Source organism: Phyllostomus hastatus, unplaced genomic scaffold (genome assembly GCF_019186645.2).
Source record: "Phyllostomus hastatus isolate PE091 unplaced genomic scaffold, TTU_PhHast_1.1 phas_scaffold_585, whole genome shotgun sequence".
Taxonomy (NCBI): Eukaryota; Metazoa; Chordata; class Mammalia; order Chiroptera; family Phyllostomidae; genus Phyllostomus; species Phyllostomus hastatus.
Window position 1 is genome coordinate 21,480,561 of NW_025334037.1, and position 15,166 is coordinate 21,495,726.

Here is a 15,166-nt window from a genome sequence, read left to right on the forward strand (position 1 = left end):
CTGGGGCCCAAGTGAGAGCAGGGTGATCCCTCACATACTAGCTGAACACAGCGGTGCTTAGAGGGTAAAGCTGGTCTGAGAGCTATAAGGGGTTTTGGAACACAGACTGTGCTAGGCACTCGGATCACTAGGTTCATTACTGAGTCATCCTCACACCGTGGCTACGAGTGGCCTTAGGTGCTCCCCTTTTACAAGAGAGTGCAGTGGCGAAGGACACGGGCTCTGGGAGCCCACCCGCCTTCACCGTGTAGAGGCCATGTGACCACTGGCCAGCTCTTCATTGCTCCAAGCTGTTGCTGCTTCTCTTCGGAGAAAAGAATGTCAAATGAGCAGGACTGTTGTGACAAATGGTGTGTAAAGCACTCGGAAGCCCAGCTTTTTGCTCTCAATAATTAGGAGCTCATATTATTAGTCCTAGTTTGTAGATGAGGAAATTGAGGCATCCAAGTCTGTGGACTGGAAAACTGGAGCAGTGTTTAAAGTTAGTGTTGTCACAAGAAGCCCAGCCTCCCCTGAGAACTGACCGGGGCTGGGGAGGATGCTGGGGTGCTTTGGACAGCACTTCTAAATAATAATAAAAAATCATTGTGTAGTTAGTATTTGATGGGTAGCTATTGTACTAAGGGCAGGCACTTTCCTGTAACTCTCACTGTACAACCTCATAAACTCTTGGGAGTATATACTATTAGTATTTACATCATATGGAGGAGGGAACTGAGGCACGGAGCAATAGAATCTTTCCAGAAGCAGAGCTTATGCTGGCAAGACCATTTCCAAACAAACGGGGCTGAACTGGCAGCTTTGGCAATGCTCCAGCACACACCCGTGCGCAGTGCTGCGCTCAGGTCGCCCAGCAAAGCTTCCTGGAGAGCCAGGTGCCAGCTGGAGCTGGGGGCTCCTGGGCCGTGATTGGCTGCCATCGTCTGTGGTTAGCCCTCCGTGGTGGGGGAGGCTGGGAAGGACAGTGGAAGCCGATAAATAATGCAGCCATCTGTTCTGAGGGACAAGAGAGCAAAGAGGGAGAGGAGCGCACGCTTTGCTTTCTTGTTGGTACCCAATAACATCAACCAAATTACAGACATCCCAACACTTTGCCCAGGCAGCCTGCTGAGCAAGGTAACACTCGGACTTTCCCTGCCTTCAGCTATATATTTATGTCCATTTTTATGTTTCTAATCAGAAATACTTGAGCTTTTTTCCTTGCAGGGGATGAAGGGAGGGAGTGAAGGAAACTGACATCAATTTGATTTTGCTCTCTAATGTATGAACATTGGAAAGGAATAAGAAGCCAAGTTTAGGAAGACCCCGTAGGTTCATAGAGAAGGCACGAAATATCGGAGTTCCTACAAATGGATGCGGTTGGCAGGGGCATGGCTGAAGGGGTGCTCCTTGAAGGGATGAGTAAACAAATCAGCAGAAGGAAAGGTGTGAGGTCTCAGGGGGAAAAGCACTGTGCTGGTCCAGGAAAGCAAAAATTATGAGGAGCGAACAGATTCCGGGGGGAAGGGAATGTGTACGTTCTCGGCTATTAGCAGGCCGTGCCAGCAATTCCTTGGACTAAATAGGAGGCCAGTGTTTCCCACTGTGTGGCCAGTGGGCTGCTCATAGCAGGATCCCTGGAATGTTTGTTAAAAAGTACAGTTTCTGGACTGCATCTCAGATGAGCTGAATCAGAATCTCTGGGACCTGATCATTTGCATTGTTACTATTTTTTAAAGCACAAGCTCCCTGATGATTCTGATACATAATAATGTTGAGAATTGCCACTGTGGAAATCCTGCTTTGACGTTATGGCCTTGAGCCAGGATTCCTGTCCAGGGGTTGTGGCAATGAACTTCTCTTTCTGAAGTGGTTCAAGCAGTAAGTTGACTGGAGGAAAGGCAAGGCCCTTGGGGATATTTTGTGGCTGCCTCTAAGGCTTAGAAAAAAGCTTTTGATGCTGTCGGCTTTTGGATGTTGGTGCTGGGCAAATTGTAGAAATTAGTATTGGTGGAGTGAATGAATGCATGAGTGGAACAGGTGTGACAATCAGGGGTCACACCTCGGCATACATGAGTCACTTAGAAATTGTGTGTCGACCAACTGAAATATGTTAAGAGGGGAGACCGAGGGACAAGTACTAGGATGGATATGTGTATGTGTGCAGGGTGAGGAGCTGGACTAGGGTGGGGGGTGGTGCTGCTGCTGTGGCCCAACCTCCTGAAGTAACTGACAGCACTCCCCACCAATGACAGCTTCTGCCTCACCCAAGCCACCCAGACTGGTTTGTACAGATGGCTCTGTGCCCGGTACTGGGGACCGCAGTAGCTGTGTTGGCAGGTGATGGCAAGGCTGAGATGGCAGCATCCAATGGGGATGGCCCTGAGCCAGCGACAGCCACTCTGCATTTTAGATTCTGTGGTTGGTCCACCATGGGGAACTTCTGTTAGTAGAAAGGAGAGCAAGCATTTGCAGGATTCCTGAGTGTGAAAAAATGGCTATAAGATAACTTTTCTAACTTCGTTTTGTCTACAGCTCCATGTTTTAGTCCGCTCTCTACATGCTTACCAGAAAAGAAAGATAAGCTAAGGATGGTGGTCAGATTTGAGGTTTAGCCAGGTCTTAAACTTCTCTGGGGGAAAATGTAGAAAGAAATATGAAAAAGTGACCATGAATATACATGTAGATCTGGTCTTTAAAACATTTTCCCCTAAACTGAATTGATGACAAATTTTTAAAAATAATGTTTGTTGTGAAAAATTCCAGTGATACAAGAATGAACAAAATATAAAATAAAGAGATCTTCTTACCACTGCTAATTTTATTTCCTGGCGAGTAAACATAGTAAAGATTTTAGTGCACACCCTTCCAGAATCTCTGCACCTTCAGGTATATGGAAATATGAACAAATATGCATAAAAGGAGCCCTACTACATTGCTATTGTTGTTCTGTTCTCTGTTTTGACACATGGGCATCTTATTGTATTATCAATGCATATAGAAATTGCATATATACAACAGTGCATATAGAAATTTTAAATTTCTGCACTGTTTTCCATTCTATACTGGACCATAGTTTAATAATGCCCCATTGGTGATTATTTATGCTGCTTCCTATTTTAAAGTAGCAATTTTTAGAACAAATCTTTCTCTCTATCTCCAGATAAGAGGGGATATCCTGTGGAATGTTTATTCCTACAAGAATAACCTTTTGGACTGTTTCTTTTTATTTCTTTTAAGAACTTATTTATTTATTTTAGAGAGGGGAAGGGAGGGAGAAAGAGATGGAGAGAAACATCAATGTGCAGTTGCCTCTCATGCACCCCTTGTTGGGGACCTGGCCTGCAGCTCAGGCTTGTGCCCTGACTGGGAATCAAACTGGTGACCTTGCAGTTCATAGGCTGGTGCTCAATCCACTGAGCCACACCAGCAAGGGCTGGATTGTTTCTATAGAAAACATCCTAAAAGCAGATTTATCATACCAAAGATAAAATATATTTCAGCTTTTTAGAAACATTGCTAAGTTGTCCACTAGAGGTATTATACCAATGTACACTCCTTCCAAAATGTCTTCATTTCCTCATGCTATCATTAAAGCTGAGAAATAGCGATGTTTTTAATCTTTGCTATTTAGATATATTTAAAAAAAACCTCTTTAACTATAGCTCTTAAAAGTTCTGTCTTCTAAAAGTAATACATGGTAATTTGAGAAAAAGTGAAAATCGTAGGTAAGGATAAAAAACTTAAAACACCCCTAGCTTCCACTGATAACTATTATTAGCATTTTGGTGACTATTCCTCCAAAAACAAGAGTAACAGCGCCCCCTCCCGTGCTTCTTGCTTCTAGTTTGAATAAACTTTTAGGAGTTGAGTTGGAAAGCAATCTAACAAATACGTTTGCTTTGTATGTCAATCTTTAATGACCGCTTGGTGATGGCATTCTTGCCGTGAGAGCAGTTACATCAATGCATTTTGGTAGATTCTGATATAACATTACAGACCAGTGGGAGTCAGCGGAGGAGCGGGAGGGGAGGGGAGAGAGTTCTAGGGACCTTTGCAACACGTCTGGTGCTCACTGACTCATTGTGATTAGCTCTGGTGAGGATTGTTGTTATCGCTGAATTCCAGACAACAAGTGCATTCTAAAAGGACTGGAAAGGGAAAGGCTAAAGGAATGAAAAGGCATTTGGGGATGAGTTCAAGCTGGTAGGGCAGGGGAGACATGGAAAGCTTTCACCCCTGACACAGGACGGGATTTAGGAACCTAACTGAACTGTATGTGTCGCTGAGGTGTTTGTTGGGTTGAGCAGGAGGACTCTTGAGGTTAGTGGGACCTTTCAAAAAGTTTGGAATTGGCTTCGTTCTCACATGGTTCTGCATATAGAACAATTTAACAGGATTTTCCCTTTAACCGAGTCTTGGAAATTGGCTTTTCCTTTTTATGGAAAACAGCAATTTCTGAAGCAAAATGCGTGCAAGATGGAACAGACTTCAGGAGTTTGAGGGGATGCCCCCAAAAGAAACGTTGTGAGCCGCAGTCAGGATCAGCCCCTTCGCCCCGCCCCCATCCCATCTGCGGACTCAGTGCGTTCACCCGAGGGCTGGTCTCCCGGACCCCACGATCATTAAAAAAAAAAAGTCACCACTTTGGTTAGCTAATTAATTGATGGGGAAAAGTGTTGCTTGATGTAACTGGCGATTCAAGAGTGTTAGCTCAGGCTAATCTGGGAGAGAAGGCTGAAAACACAAATGCTGTTTTCCCACTCACGTGTGCCAAAGGATCTTGAGAGTAGTGGGCCAACTGGTTCTAGAAAGGACCCAAATGACATTTTCAGACTTTATCCTTCAACACTTACTGAGGTCCACACCACCCCCCAGAATTTTAGGTTTTCCTGGCATACCTAATAGCACTTCTTATTTTTTTGCCAGAAGATGAATATTACTCCCACCTCTTGCTACAAACACTAGAGCCATTGGCCATTGCCCAGGGATGAATTTCAGGATGGCAGCCCCACAAACACTGCAAAGCTGCTTAGGCTTATATGTGAAACGACTTGAATTTTTCATCTTATAAGTCCTTTGGAATCTTTGTATGTGCCCATTATGGTTTAATGCAGGTTTAGAGAGTAATGTATTTTTTGTTTCTAATGTAGACACAGCCTTGTAATTTATAGCAGTGTTCACTAATTAAAATTGCAAACAAAATTACTACCCATGATTCTTATTATTAGCTCGCATTCATAAACCTCAACATTCACTTTATCCTTCAAGTAGTGAGCAATTAGTTTCTTGGGTTAGTAGCTTTATCATCCTTTATGGCCTGTTTGGAAGAAGTAAACAACCTACTTCCCAGACGACTGCTTTAAACAGCTGGAAATATATTGTCCAGCTAGTGCAATGAGGCTAATGCAATGTGAACAATATGACTTTTCTTTGGTTTTAGTAGCTAGTTTTTCCTTGCAGGTACTCAGCGAATAACTACTGAGCACCTGAGTACTAGGAATCTGGGGGAGACAAAGATGACTTACTCAAAGATTCTGTTCTCAAAGACCTGAAGCTTTTGGTGGAAAGGAAATGAGATTGCACACATGTATATACAACAAACACACGTATATAAAGCAAAGCGAAGCACCTGGTGGTGCATGGACTTCCATACACGGTCCAGAGACCACAAGCAGTGCCAGAACAAGGAACTACTCTGTTCTCTGCTGGGTGATCAGCACCCACCATAGTCTATTACAATAGGAGGTTTAATAAGTAACTTTCTGGATGAATTAATGAGTAACTATTTGAACGTATTAATTTGTATCCCTTCCAAGATGCATCAGCGAGATGTTGAAGTCTTTTTCTAATCTGACTTGTTTTCATTGTTCCCAGGCAATTCAGCCAGCATGGCTGTCTCCTTGCCACCCACTCCGGGACTCAGTTCTACTCCGGATGAAATCCAGCACCCACATATTAAATTTTCAGAATGGAAATTTAAGCTGTTCCGGGTGAGATCCTTGGAAAAGGCGCCCGAAGGAGCTCCAATGGAAAAGAAAGATTTTTCTGAGGGGAAACTCTCTCTGGAGCAATCTCCTGCAGCCCTGGACAAGCCTGAGGCTGAGAAGCCGGCCTTGACACAACCAGCATTAAAGCCTCACCCTAAGTTTTTGAAGAAATCCTATGATGACGAAGGGAAGGCAAGAGAAAAAGCAATCCACCAAGCCAACCTTCGGCATCTCTGCCGCATCTGTGGGAATTCTTTTAAAAACATGGAGCACAGTAGGAGATACCCAGTCCACGGGCCCGTGGATGGTAAAACCCAAGTCCTTTTACGAAAGAAGGAAAAGAGAGCCACTTCCTGGCCAGACCTGATTGCCAAGGTTTTCCGGATCGATGTGAAGGCAGATGTTGACTCGATCCACCCCACTGAGTTCTGCCACAACTGCTGGAGGGTCATGCACAGGAAGTTCAGAAGTGCCCCAAGTGAGGTCTACTTCCCGAGGAATGCAGCCATGGAGTGGCAGCCCCACACAGCATCCTGTGACATCTGCCACCATGCCCGTCGGGGACTCAAGAGGAAGAGTCATCAGCCAAACGTGCAGCTCAGCAAAAAACTCAAAATGGTGCTTGACCGAGCAAGACAAGTGCGTCAGCGCAAGAAGAGAGCTCAGGCGAAGATCAGCAGCAAGGAAATGATGAAGCAGATTGCCACCTGCAGTAAGATTCATCTTAGCACCAAGCTCCTCGCAGTGGACTTCCCGGCACACTTTGTGAAATCTATCTCCTGCCAGATCTGTGAGCACATTCTGGCTGACCCAGTGGAGACCACCTGTAAGCATGTGTTTTGCAGGATCTGCATCCTCAGATGCCTCAAAGTCATGGGCAGCTATTGTCCCTCTTGCCGATATCCCTGCTTCCCTACTGACCTGGAGAGTCCGGTGAAGTCCTTTCTGAGCATCTTGAATTCCCTGATGGTGAAATGTCCAGCCAAAGAGTGCAACGAGGAGGTCAGCTTGGAAAAATATAATCACCACGTCTCAACCCACAAGAACTCAAAAGAGACTTTTGTGCATATTAATAAAGGAGGCCGGCCCCGCCAGCACCTCCTGTCACTGACCCGGAGGGCTCAGAAGCACCGTCTGAGGGAGCTCAAGCTGCAGGTGAAGGCCTTTGCTGACAAAGAAGAAGGTGGAGATGTCAAGTCCGTGTGCCTGACCCTGTTCCTGCTGGCACTGAGGGCAAGAAATGAGCACAGACAAGCCGATGAGCTGGAGGCCCTCATGCAGGGACGTGGCTCCGGCCTGCAGCCCGCCGTGTGCTTGGCCATCCGTGTCAACACCTTCCTCAGCTGTAGTCAGTACCACAAGATGTACAGGACAGTGAAAGCCATCACGGGGAGGCAGATTTTCCAGCCTTTGCACGCCCTTCGGAATGCCGAGAAAGTCCTTCTGCCGGGCTACCACCCCTTCGAGTGGCAGCCACCTCTGAAGAACGTGTCTTCTAGCACCGATGTGGGCATTATCGATGGACTGTCTGGACTGTCCTCCTCTGTGGACGATTACCCAGTGGACACCATTGCGAAGCGGTTTCGCTATGATGCAGCGCTGGTGTCTGCCCTGATGGACATGGAAGAAGACATCTTGGGAGGCATGAGAGCCCAAGACCTCGATGACTACCTGAACGGCCCCTTCACTGTGGTGGTGAAGGAGTCGTGTGACGGGATGGGAGATGTGAGTGAGAAGCATGGGAGCGGGCCAGCAGTTCCAGAGAAGGCGGTGCGGTTCTCCTTCACAGTCATGAAAATTACCATAGCACACGGCTCGCAGAGTGTGAAGGTGTTCGAGGAAGCCAAACCTAACTCTGAACTGTGTTGCAAGCCCCTGTGCCTTATGCTGGCAGACGAGTCCGACCATGAGACCCTCACAGCCATCCTCAGCCCTCTCATTGCCGAGAGGGAGGCCATGAAGAACAGCGAACTGATGCTTGAAATGGGAGGCATCCTCCGGACTTTCAAGTTCATCTTCAGGGGTACTGGCTATGATGAGAAACTTGTTCGTGAAGTGGAAGGCCTCGAGGCTTCTGGCTCGGTCTACATCTGCACCCTCTGTGATGCCACCCGCCTGGAAGCTTCTCAGAACCTTGTCCTGCACTCCATAACCAGAAGCCACACGGAGAACCTGGAGCGCTATGAGGTCTGGCGTTCCAACCCGTTCCACGAGTCCGTGGAAGAACTCCGGGATCGGGTGAAAGGGGTCTCAGCCAAGCCCTTCATTGAGACCGTCCCTTCCATAGATGCGCTCCACTGCGACATTGGCAATGCGGCCGAGTTCTACAAGATCTTCCAGCTAGAGATAGGGGAGGTGTATAAGAATCCCAGTGCCTCCAAAGAGGAAAGGAAAAGGTGGCAGGCTACCTTGGACAAGCATCTCCGGAAGAAGATGAACCTGAAACCAATCATGAGGATGAATGGCAACTTTGCCAGGAAGCTCATGACCAAAGAGACGGTGGAAGCCGTGTGTGAACTGATTCCCTCCGAGGAGAGGCACGAGGCCCTGAGGGAGCTGATGGACCTCTATCTGAAGATGAAACCCGTGTGGCGCTCGTCGTGCCCCGCTAAAGAGTGCCCCGAGTCTCTCTGCCAGTACAGTTTCAATTCGCAGCGGTTTGCAGAGCTCCTCTCTACCAAGTTCAAGTATAGATATGAGGGCAAAATCACCAATTACTTTCACAAAACCCTGGCACACGTCCCTGAAATTATTGAGAGGGACGGCTCCATCGGGGCCTGGGCTAGCGAGGGAAACGAGTCAGGCAACAAACTGTTCAGGCGCTTCAGGAAAATGAATGCCAGGCAGTCAAAGTGCTACGAAATGGAAGACGTCTTGAAGCATCACTGGCTGTATACTTCCAAATACCTTCAGAAGTTTATGAATGCTCATAATGCATTAAAAAACTCTGGGTTTTCCGTAAACTCCCAGGGATGTTTAGAAGAGGACCCGTTAGGCCTGGAGGACTCTCTGGAAACTCAAGATTCAATGGAATTTTAAGTAGGACAGCCGCTTATGAGGTGGTTTTGCAAATGAGTTTTCCTTTGGGTTGCATTGAGACCTTCTCCTAGCACCCTTCGCTCTTGTGTGCAGGGGGTCATCCACCAAGCGGTGGTCGGTGGGAGAGGCTGCAGATGCTGAAACCAGTCAGGAATGGATAATGGATGTGCTGATTGCTCGCACCATTTAGGGAGCTCAGAGAAGCAACAGGAGAAATGGGTTATCTGAAAAGCTCAGTAGCTCAGGATAGGAGTAACTGCAGGGGAGCAGAGATGAACACAGATACGTGCATGTGTGAATGAGGGACATGAAAGTCAAAGCCAAGGGTGTCAAAGAGGAATGACCAGAGAGGCCAGGGAAGGAACTTGTCTTGTGGTTTCCATTCCCTCCTCTCCATTTATTATAGTTTTCATTGAGATACAAGTGTTTTCTGTACCAATATTGTAGAATTCTTTGTGTTACAATTTTCACGTATCTCAGCTTACTTTATAAGATCTGCAGAGCTTTCCATAGTTCTCCAGTAATAATAATATCTTACATTTGTGTGGCACAATGGCCCTTACCGTGTTTTCAGCCTGTTTTCTCATTTGATACATTTATACAGGAATACCCTACATCCAAATGATTTTTTTTGGAAAATTAGACCTTTTCTAGGTTTCAATGATGTGTCTACCAAAACCTTAAAAGTTTAGGCAGTCATCTGCTGCCATGGATTTTTCAATAATGAAGCTGGAAGAATACAACCGTTAGCTCCAGTTAGTTACTAAATCATCTAGAGACACATGTTTACTTAGCTATCAGGAGACAGGTGTCATTTTTCTTTGTAACTTTTCATTTCAATTAATTTAGTCTCCAAATGTTTTGTCCTACAATCTCAAAGCCACAGAGACTTTTAAAATCTGGATTTGCTCACTGTATAAAAACAGATTTAATGTCTTGTTGAAAATTTCTGCCAGATTTTCTTTGCCTGATACCTGGGTCAGTTTTACTAAATCCAGGTTTCCTGGAGTATCTCCCTCTGCAGTGGGTTATTCTTTTATTGTGATCAGTTTACTTTCACTGATTTAATATTTTCGTAGCAGGGTTCTTTTTTACTTCTCCCACTTGCTGAGTTTAGGTAAGTCTGCTCATAGTACAGTGGAAGAGTTAAGATTTGTGGAGTGTTTTTATTTTTTGGAACTTTGGAATATTTTCATGTTCATTTTTGCCTCATTTTTCTGTGGGGTAGATGTAGACATTGTTATTAGCCCTATCTGATGGAGGGTTAAATGATTTGTTCAAAGTCACAATGATAATAAGTCTTGGCCTGGAATTTGAACATAGGTATTTAGTGTCTAAATTCCATGTTTTGTATAGTTTAACAGTTAACCTTTTTTTTTTTAATAAGGCAGGATTATATTTGTTTAGGATCCACAGTTAATCCCCACAGTTCATAACCCTGGGATTATGTGTCTTGGGGGCAGGGATGGGGGTATTTAAGTTATTGGCGTGCTTTAGGACTTGTGACATAAGAAAGCAATGCTAAAGCTCCCAAGAGCCCCCAAACTTCTGGTGGCTCCACTTATTTGGAAACTATTGTCTGCATCCTCAGAGATGTGGGAACTGCCAATTGCTGGCATCTTAGAGCAGGCATGGGATTTTATATGCTAGTGAGTCAAAACAATATGTTAGTGTTAATTAGTTTTTTCTTCCTTTGATTCTGTTGACCATAACTGTCATGTTTCATACACGGTATATCAAAGAGCTTTGCAGCTGTCAAACATGCATCAGTGACATTTTTTAAAATGATACGCATTTGGTGTTTTTTTATGGGGATTGAACCCAGTATTTTCCATTTAATAAATACAGCAGTTTTTTCTCTTTTTCTATATAAAATATATATAACTGACAAAGACACATGTAGTTTAGTTATCAAAAACATACGCATATTTCAATTTTATTTTTTCTTCAAAGTGAAAGTTTTGAGTTTTGTAAATGAATAGGCATTTGAATGACCCTTTTTCTTCATTCACCTAATCCTTATAGCGTGTGTCTGCACTAGTAAAACAGCTGACTTCATGTACCCACCCTAGTCCCCGAAGCGTGCTGGCACTGGTTTGTAAATGTTTTCCCATTTCCCCTCTGCTACTTAATTGGTGACACTGTAAATACTTTCCAGTGTTAAATTTCCCCTTTCTAGCATCGTAGGAACTATTTGGCGTGCATGTGACTAACAGCACAATTTACAGCACAGTCATCCCAATAATCCCTCAGTCAGATCACATTTTGATAAACCCCAGGAACATCTGGCCACAGGAATTTCAAAATGTAGAAATGTTGCCTGTGGTTGTTTTTGCCTTCATTGTTGAGATTGCAATATCCCCGACCCTGGTTTTATATTCAAGTTTGATATTTGACAATTGCCCATTGCAAATGCAGTCACTGACTCCAGGAAATTCACCGCAATGAGGGGAGCATTTTTTTTTGAAGCAGAGACAGGAACCTCACAAGTGCAATGCATTTTCCTCCTGTGAAATCTGATTCCACAAGTTTCCCTTACAACCCACCAAGGGGCACTGCAGGGACCAGTGATAATGGCTGATGAGAAGTGATGAATGGTCCGAGTGAGGTCAAAAAGCGCTCTGGGATTCATAAGCTTGCATGGAGAAGTAAGAGCGGGAGGAACAGATGTCTTTTCCTTACAGGCGAACTGGAATTTAGTTTTGCCCCAATTTGTTTTCACAAAATGTAGATGAAGTGAAAGATTTTTTTTTGGTTGTTGAGTGTGTGGGTCTTGCATTGTCAAACAGAGTTCAAACTCCATACAGCTAGGAGTTAGGATTTGTAAGCACCAGTGGTGGTTGGGAGGAACAAACCATCGTTTGGGTGCAAGTGACGTTTGACTGCAGATTTGCATGTGTCTTCAGTGACTGGGTGAGAGAGGGTCTATGCTTTCGATGTCAAGCAATTTTAAATGAGTGCATATTTTGGCCCTATGTTTTTTTTTTCATTTAACTACAGTAACATACCTCAGAGATCATTTTTGGTGAGGTTTTTTTTTGTGGCATTGTACTTCACTTTATTTCCTTACAAATAATCATAAAGTTTGTTTAATGACTACCAAGCATCTTTTATTTTCTTGTTTTAGGGAAAGTTCAGGTACGAGGGCGACGTGGATTTATCTGATGTGGGGAGCCTGGCATACTTCCATGTCAAATGTTTTCAAAGTCAATAAAGTATGTGTTTTAATACTTATTTTTATATTTTAATATTTCTACTCATTAATATTATGTTTACCATTAACGCCTTTCTGTTTAAGTATTTGAAATAAAAGTTTAGAATTTGGAAATTGTGGGTATTGTGATTTATATTCAAGTAGTAATGTTGAGTTCAACACTTAAAAAATGAAGTAACACCTTTTTTTCTTGAGGGAAACACAAAATAAATTTGTTGATCTTTAGAATAAAGGGCAACAGAATAGTGATAATGAGTATAATTTATCTTAATGTAGAAATGAGACAATTTGGTTCTGGATCCTTGAGGTAAATAGTAAGCCTTTGAAAATGTAGGATTTGCAAATCAGTGAGTTTTAACTCCTCTGAGAATCTGATAAAAATTTGGAGCTGTTCCCCAGAACATTCCCATATTCATTTACTCAAAGTTGTGGTCAGAGGGGCTGACGTGCCCAGGACTCTGCAGGTAAAAGCAGAACTGAGCTGGAGCCCAGGCCCCTTTGTTCAGTGCTTTTCCCAGTGATAATGATGACAATAGTAACAATAACAACAACAACAATAACAGTGGCTACCACTCAGCAACCAGCATGGCACGCACTCTGCATGCGGCTTTCCCACTGGGGCCCTTTGGCGTTGATACTACTAGTGTCTTCCTGTTACACACAGGGTCACTGAAGCTCATTTCAGCCAGAAAATGGCAAAGTCACATCTTCACAAGTTCCCCTCTAGTTCTGCCCACCTTCCCTGTGCACTTCCAGTCATCTCTCCATCATCCACAGATTTTCAAGCATCCTAACGCCCCCTTTGCTGGAGACCCCCTAGCTCCCTTCTACTCAGAACTGAATTTCAGCCTGGCCGCCTCTGCACAACCATATGGAATTTCAAAATGTAGAAATGTTGCCTGTGGTTAGGGCACATTTAGGGCACAATCAAAAATCAATTTTGATTTTTGTTGCCTGTGGTTAGGGGCACCATATGGTTTAAAGCATTGGAATATGTTTGTGCTTGTAGGTGAATAGCCTGGGCTCCGAGGCCCCAAGTCCCCTTCCCTATTCTGGCAGCCCTGCCCCATTCTCCAGAAATGCACAGTCCAGCCAGTAACAGGTTAACTCTCAGCATGGCAGGGGCCTTAGGGATCCGGCACTAGGCTGGCATCTTCTTTGACTAATGTTTGTACTAGTCTTATCATTGCCTTTGTTCATTTTTTTCCTTCTTTCTTTGAGGTATAATTGACAAACAAAATTATATGTGTTTAAGGGGTACAACATGATGATTCACTATACATATGCATTGTGAAGTATTTACCACCATCAAGTTAATTAACACATCCTTCACCTCACATAGTTATTGTGTGTGTGTGTGTGTGTGTGTAGAACACTTAAGATCTACTGTCTTAACAAATTTCAAGTTTACAATTCAATATTAGTAACTATAGTCCCCATGCTCTATACTAGTTCCTCAGAACTAAATCCCATGACTGAAAGTTTGTACTCTTTGACCAAGTATTTGAATATTACCTTTGCACTTAAGAATGAAGTTATCTCCTTACCCTTGAAGGCCCAGCTAAGTTCTGTATTGTTTCTGATACTTTTTCTAACTGCTTCAACCTATATTTTACACAAATATTTATAGAACATTTTCTACGAGCAAACAATGGGTGTTTGGCACAGGAGATACAGGAGTGAGCAACACAGATGAGTCCTGCTCATAAAGAGTCAGGGGGAGGTGACCTTAATCAATGATCAGCCTGTAACTGCATGACCACACACTGGAGCAGGCATCATGAAAGAAAAGTACTGGGTGCAGCTGAAATATAGTGATGTTTTCTTTATTTCTGCATATTTTATTGATTACTCTGGTAGAATTGTTCTGATTTTCCCCCCTTTGCCCCCCTCCAACCAGCACCTCCCTTAGTCCCCCAGGCAATTCCCCCACCATTGTTTGTGTTCATGGGTCGTGCGTGTAAGTTCTTTGGCTACTCCATCTCCTGTACTGTACTTTTCATTCCCATGGTTGTTCTGTAACTACGTATTTGTACTATTTGTAGTTCTTAATCCCCTCACCCCTCAACCAGTCCCCCACATCTGCATCCTATCTGGCAATCATCAAAATGTTCTCTGTATCCACGATTCTGTCTCTGTTCTTGTTTGCTTAGTTTGTTTTTAGATTCAATGGTTGATAGATATGTATTTTTGCCATTTTATTGTTCATAGTTTTAATTTTCTTCTTTTTCTTAAATAAGCCCCTTTAACATTTCATATAATAATTGTTTGGTGATGATAAATTCCTTTAGTCCTTTCTTGTCTGGGAAGCTCTTTTCTGCCCTTCCATTCTAAATGAGAGCTTCGCTGGGTAGAGCAGTCTTGGCTGTGGGTTTCTGCTTTTCATGACTTTGAATATTTCTTGCCAATCCCTTCTGGCCTGCAAAATTTCTTTTGAGAAATCAGCTGACAGTCTTATTGGAACTCCCCTGTAGGTAACTAACTTCTTTTCTCTTGTTGCTTTTAAGATTCTCTCTTTATCTCTAACCTTTGGCATTTTAATTATGATGTATCTTGAAGTGGGCCTTTTTGCACCTATCCTATTTGGGACTCTTTGTGCTTCCTGGGCTTGCATGTCTTTTTCCTTCACCAAATTTGGGAAGTTTTCTTTCATTATGTTTTCAAACAGATTTCAATTCCTTGCTCCTTATCTTCTCCTTCTGGCACCTGTATCATGTGAATGTTGGACCTCTTGAAGTTGTCTCAGAGGCTGCTTATACTATCTTCATTTTTTTAAAATTTAAACTGGGGAATCAAAGAAAGCACCTAGGAAGCAGGAACTGTTAGGTGTAGCCTGGTAGAATGACTGGATTGAGGGCAGGTGAGAGGCGATAGACTGGAGAAGACTTAGCCTGTGGGCAGACACTGAGGCAGGACTTTCAGGAACAGAAGAAAATTTCCTCTG

The 15,166-nt window shown here is 43.7% G+C and overlaps 1 protein-coding gene across 1 annotated transcript; it reads left to right on the forward strand.

The window, feature by feature from the left end:
- The first annotated feature begins 1,018 nt into the window (after nucleotides 1–1,018).
- RAG1 (recombination activating 1) lies at nucleotides 1,019–10,103 on the forward strand. Its single transcript, XM_045825446.1, has 2 exons — nucleotides 1,019–1,116; nucleotides 5,857–10,103. Exon 2 carries the CDS (start codon nucleotides 5,871–5,873, stop codon nucleotides 9,006–9,008), a length of 3,138 nt encoding a protein of 1,045 aa, XP_045681402.1. The 5' UTR covers nucleotides 1,019–1,116; nucleotides 5,857–5,870; the 3' UTR covers nucleotides 9,009–10,103.
- The last annotated feature ends 5,063 nt before the right edge of the window (nucleotides 10,104–15,166 follow it).

What these genes read in the sequence shown, in the direction of transcription:
- RAG1 (XM_045825446.1), top strand. Translation starts at nt 5,871, where the DNA reads ATGGCTGTCTCCTTGCCACCCACTCCGGGACTCAGTTCTACTCCGGAT.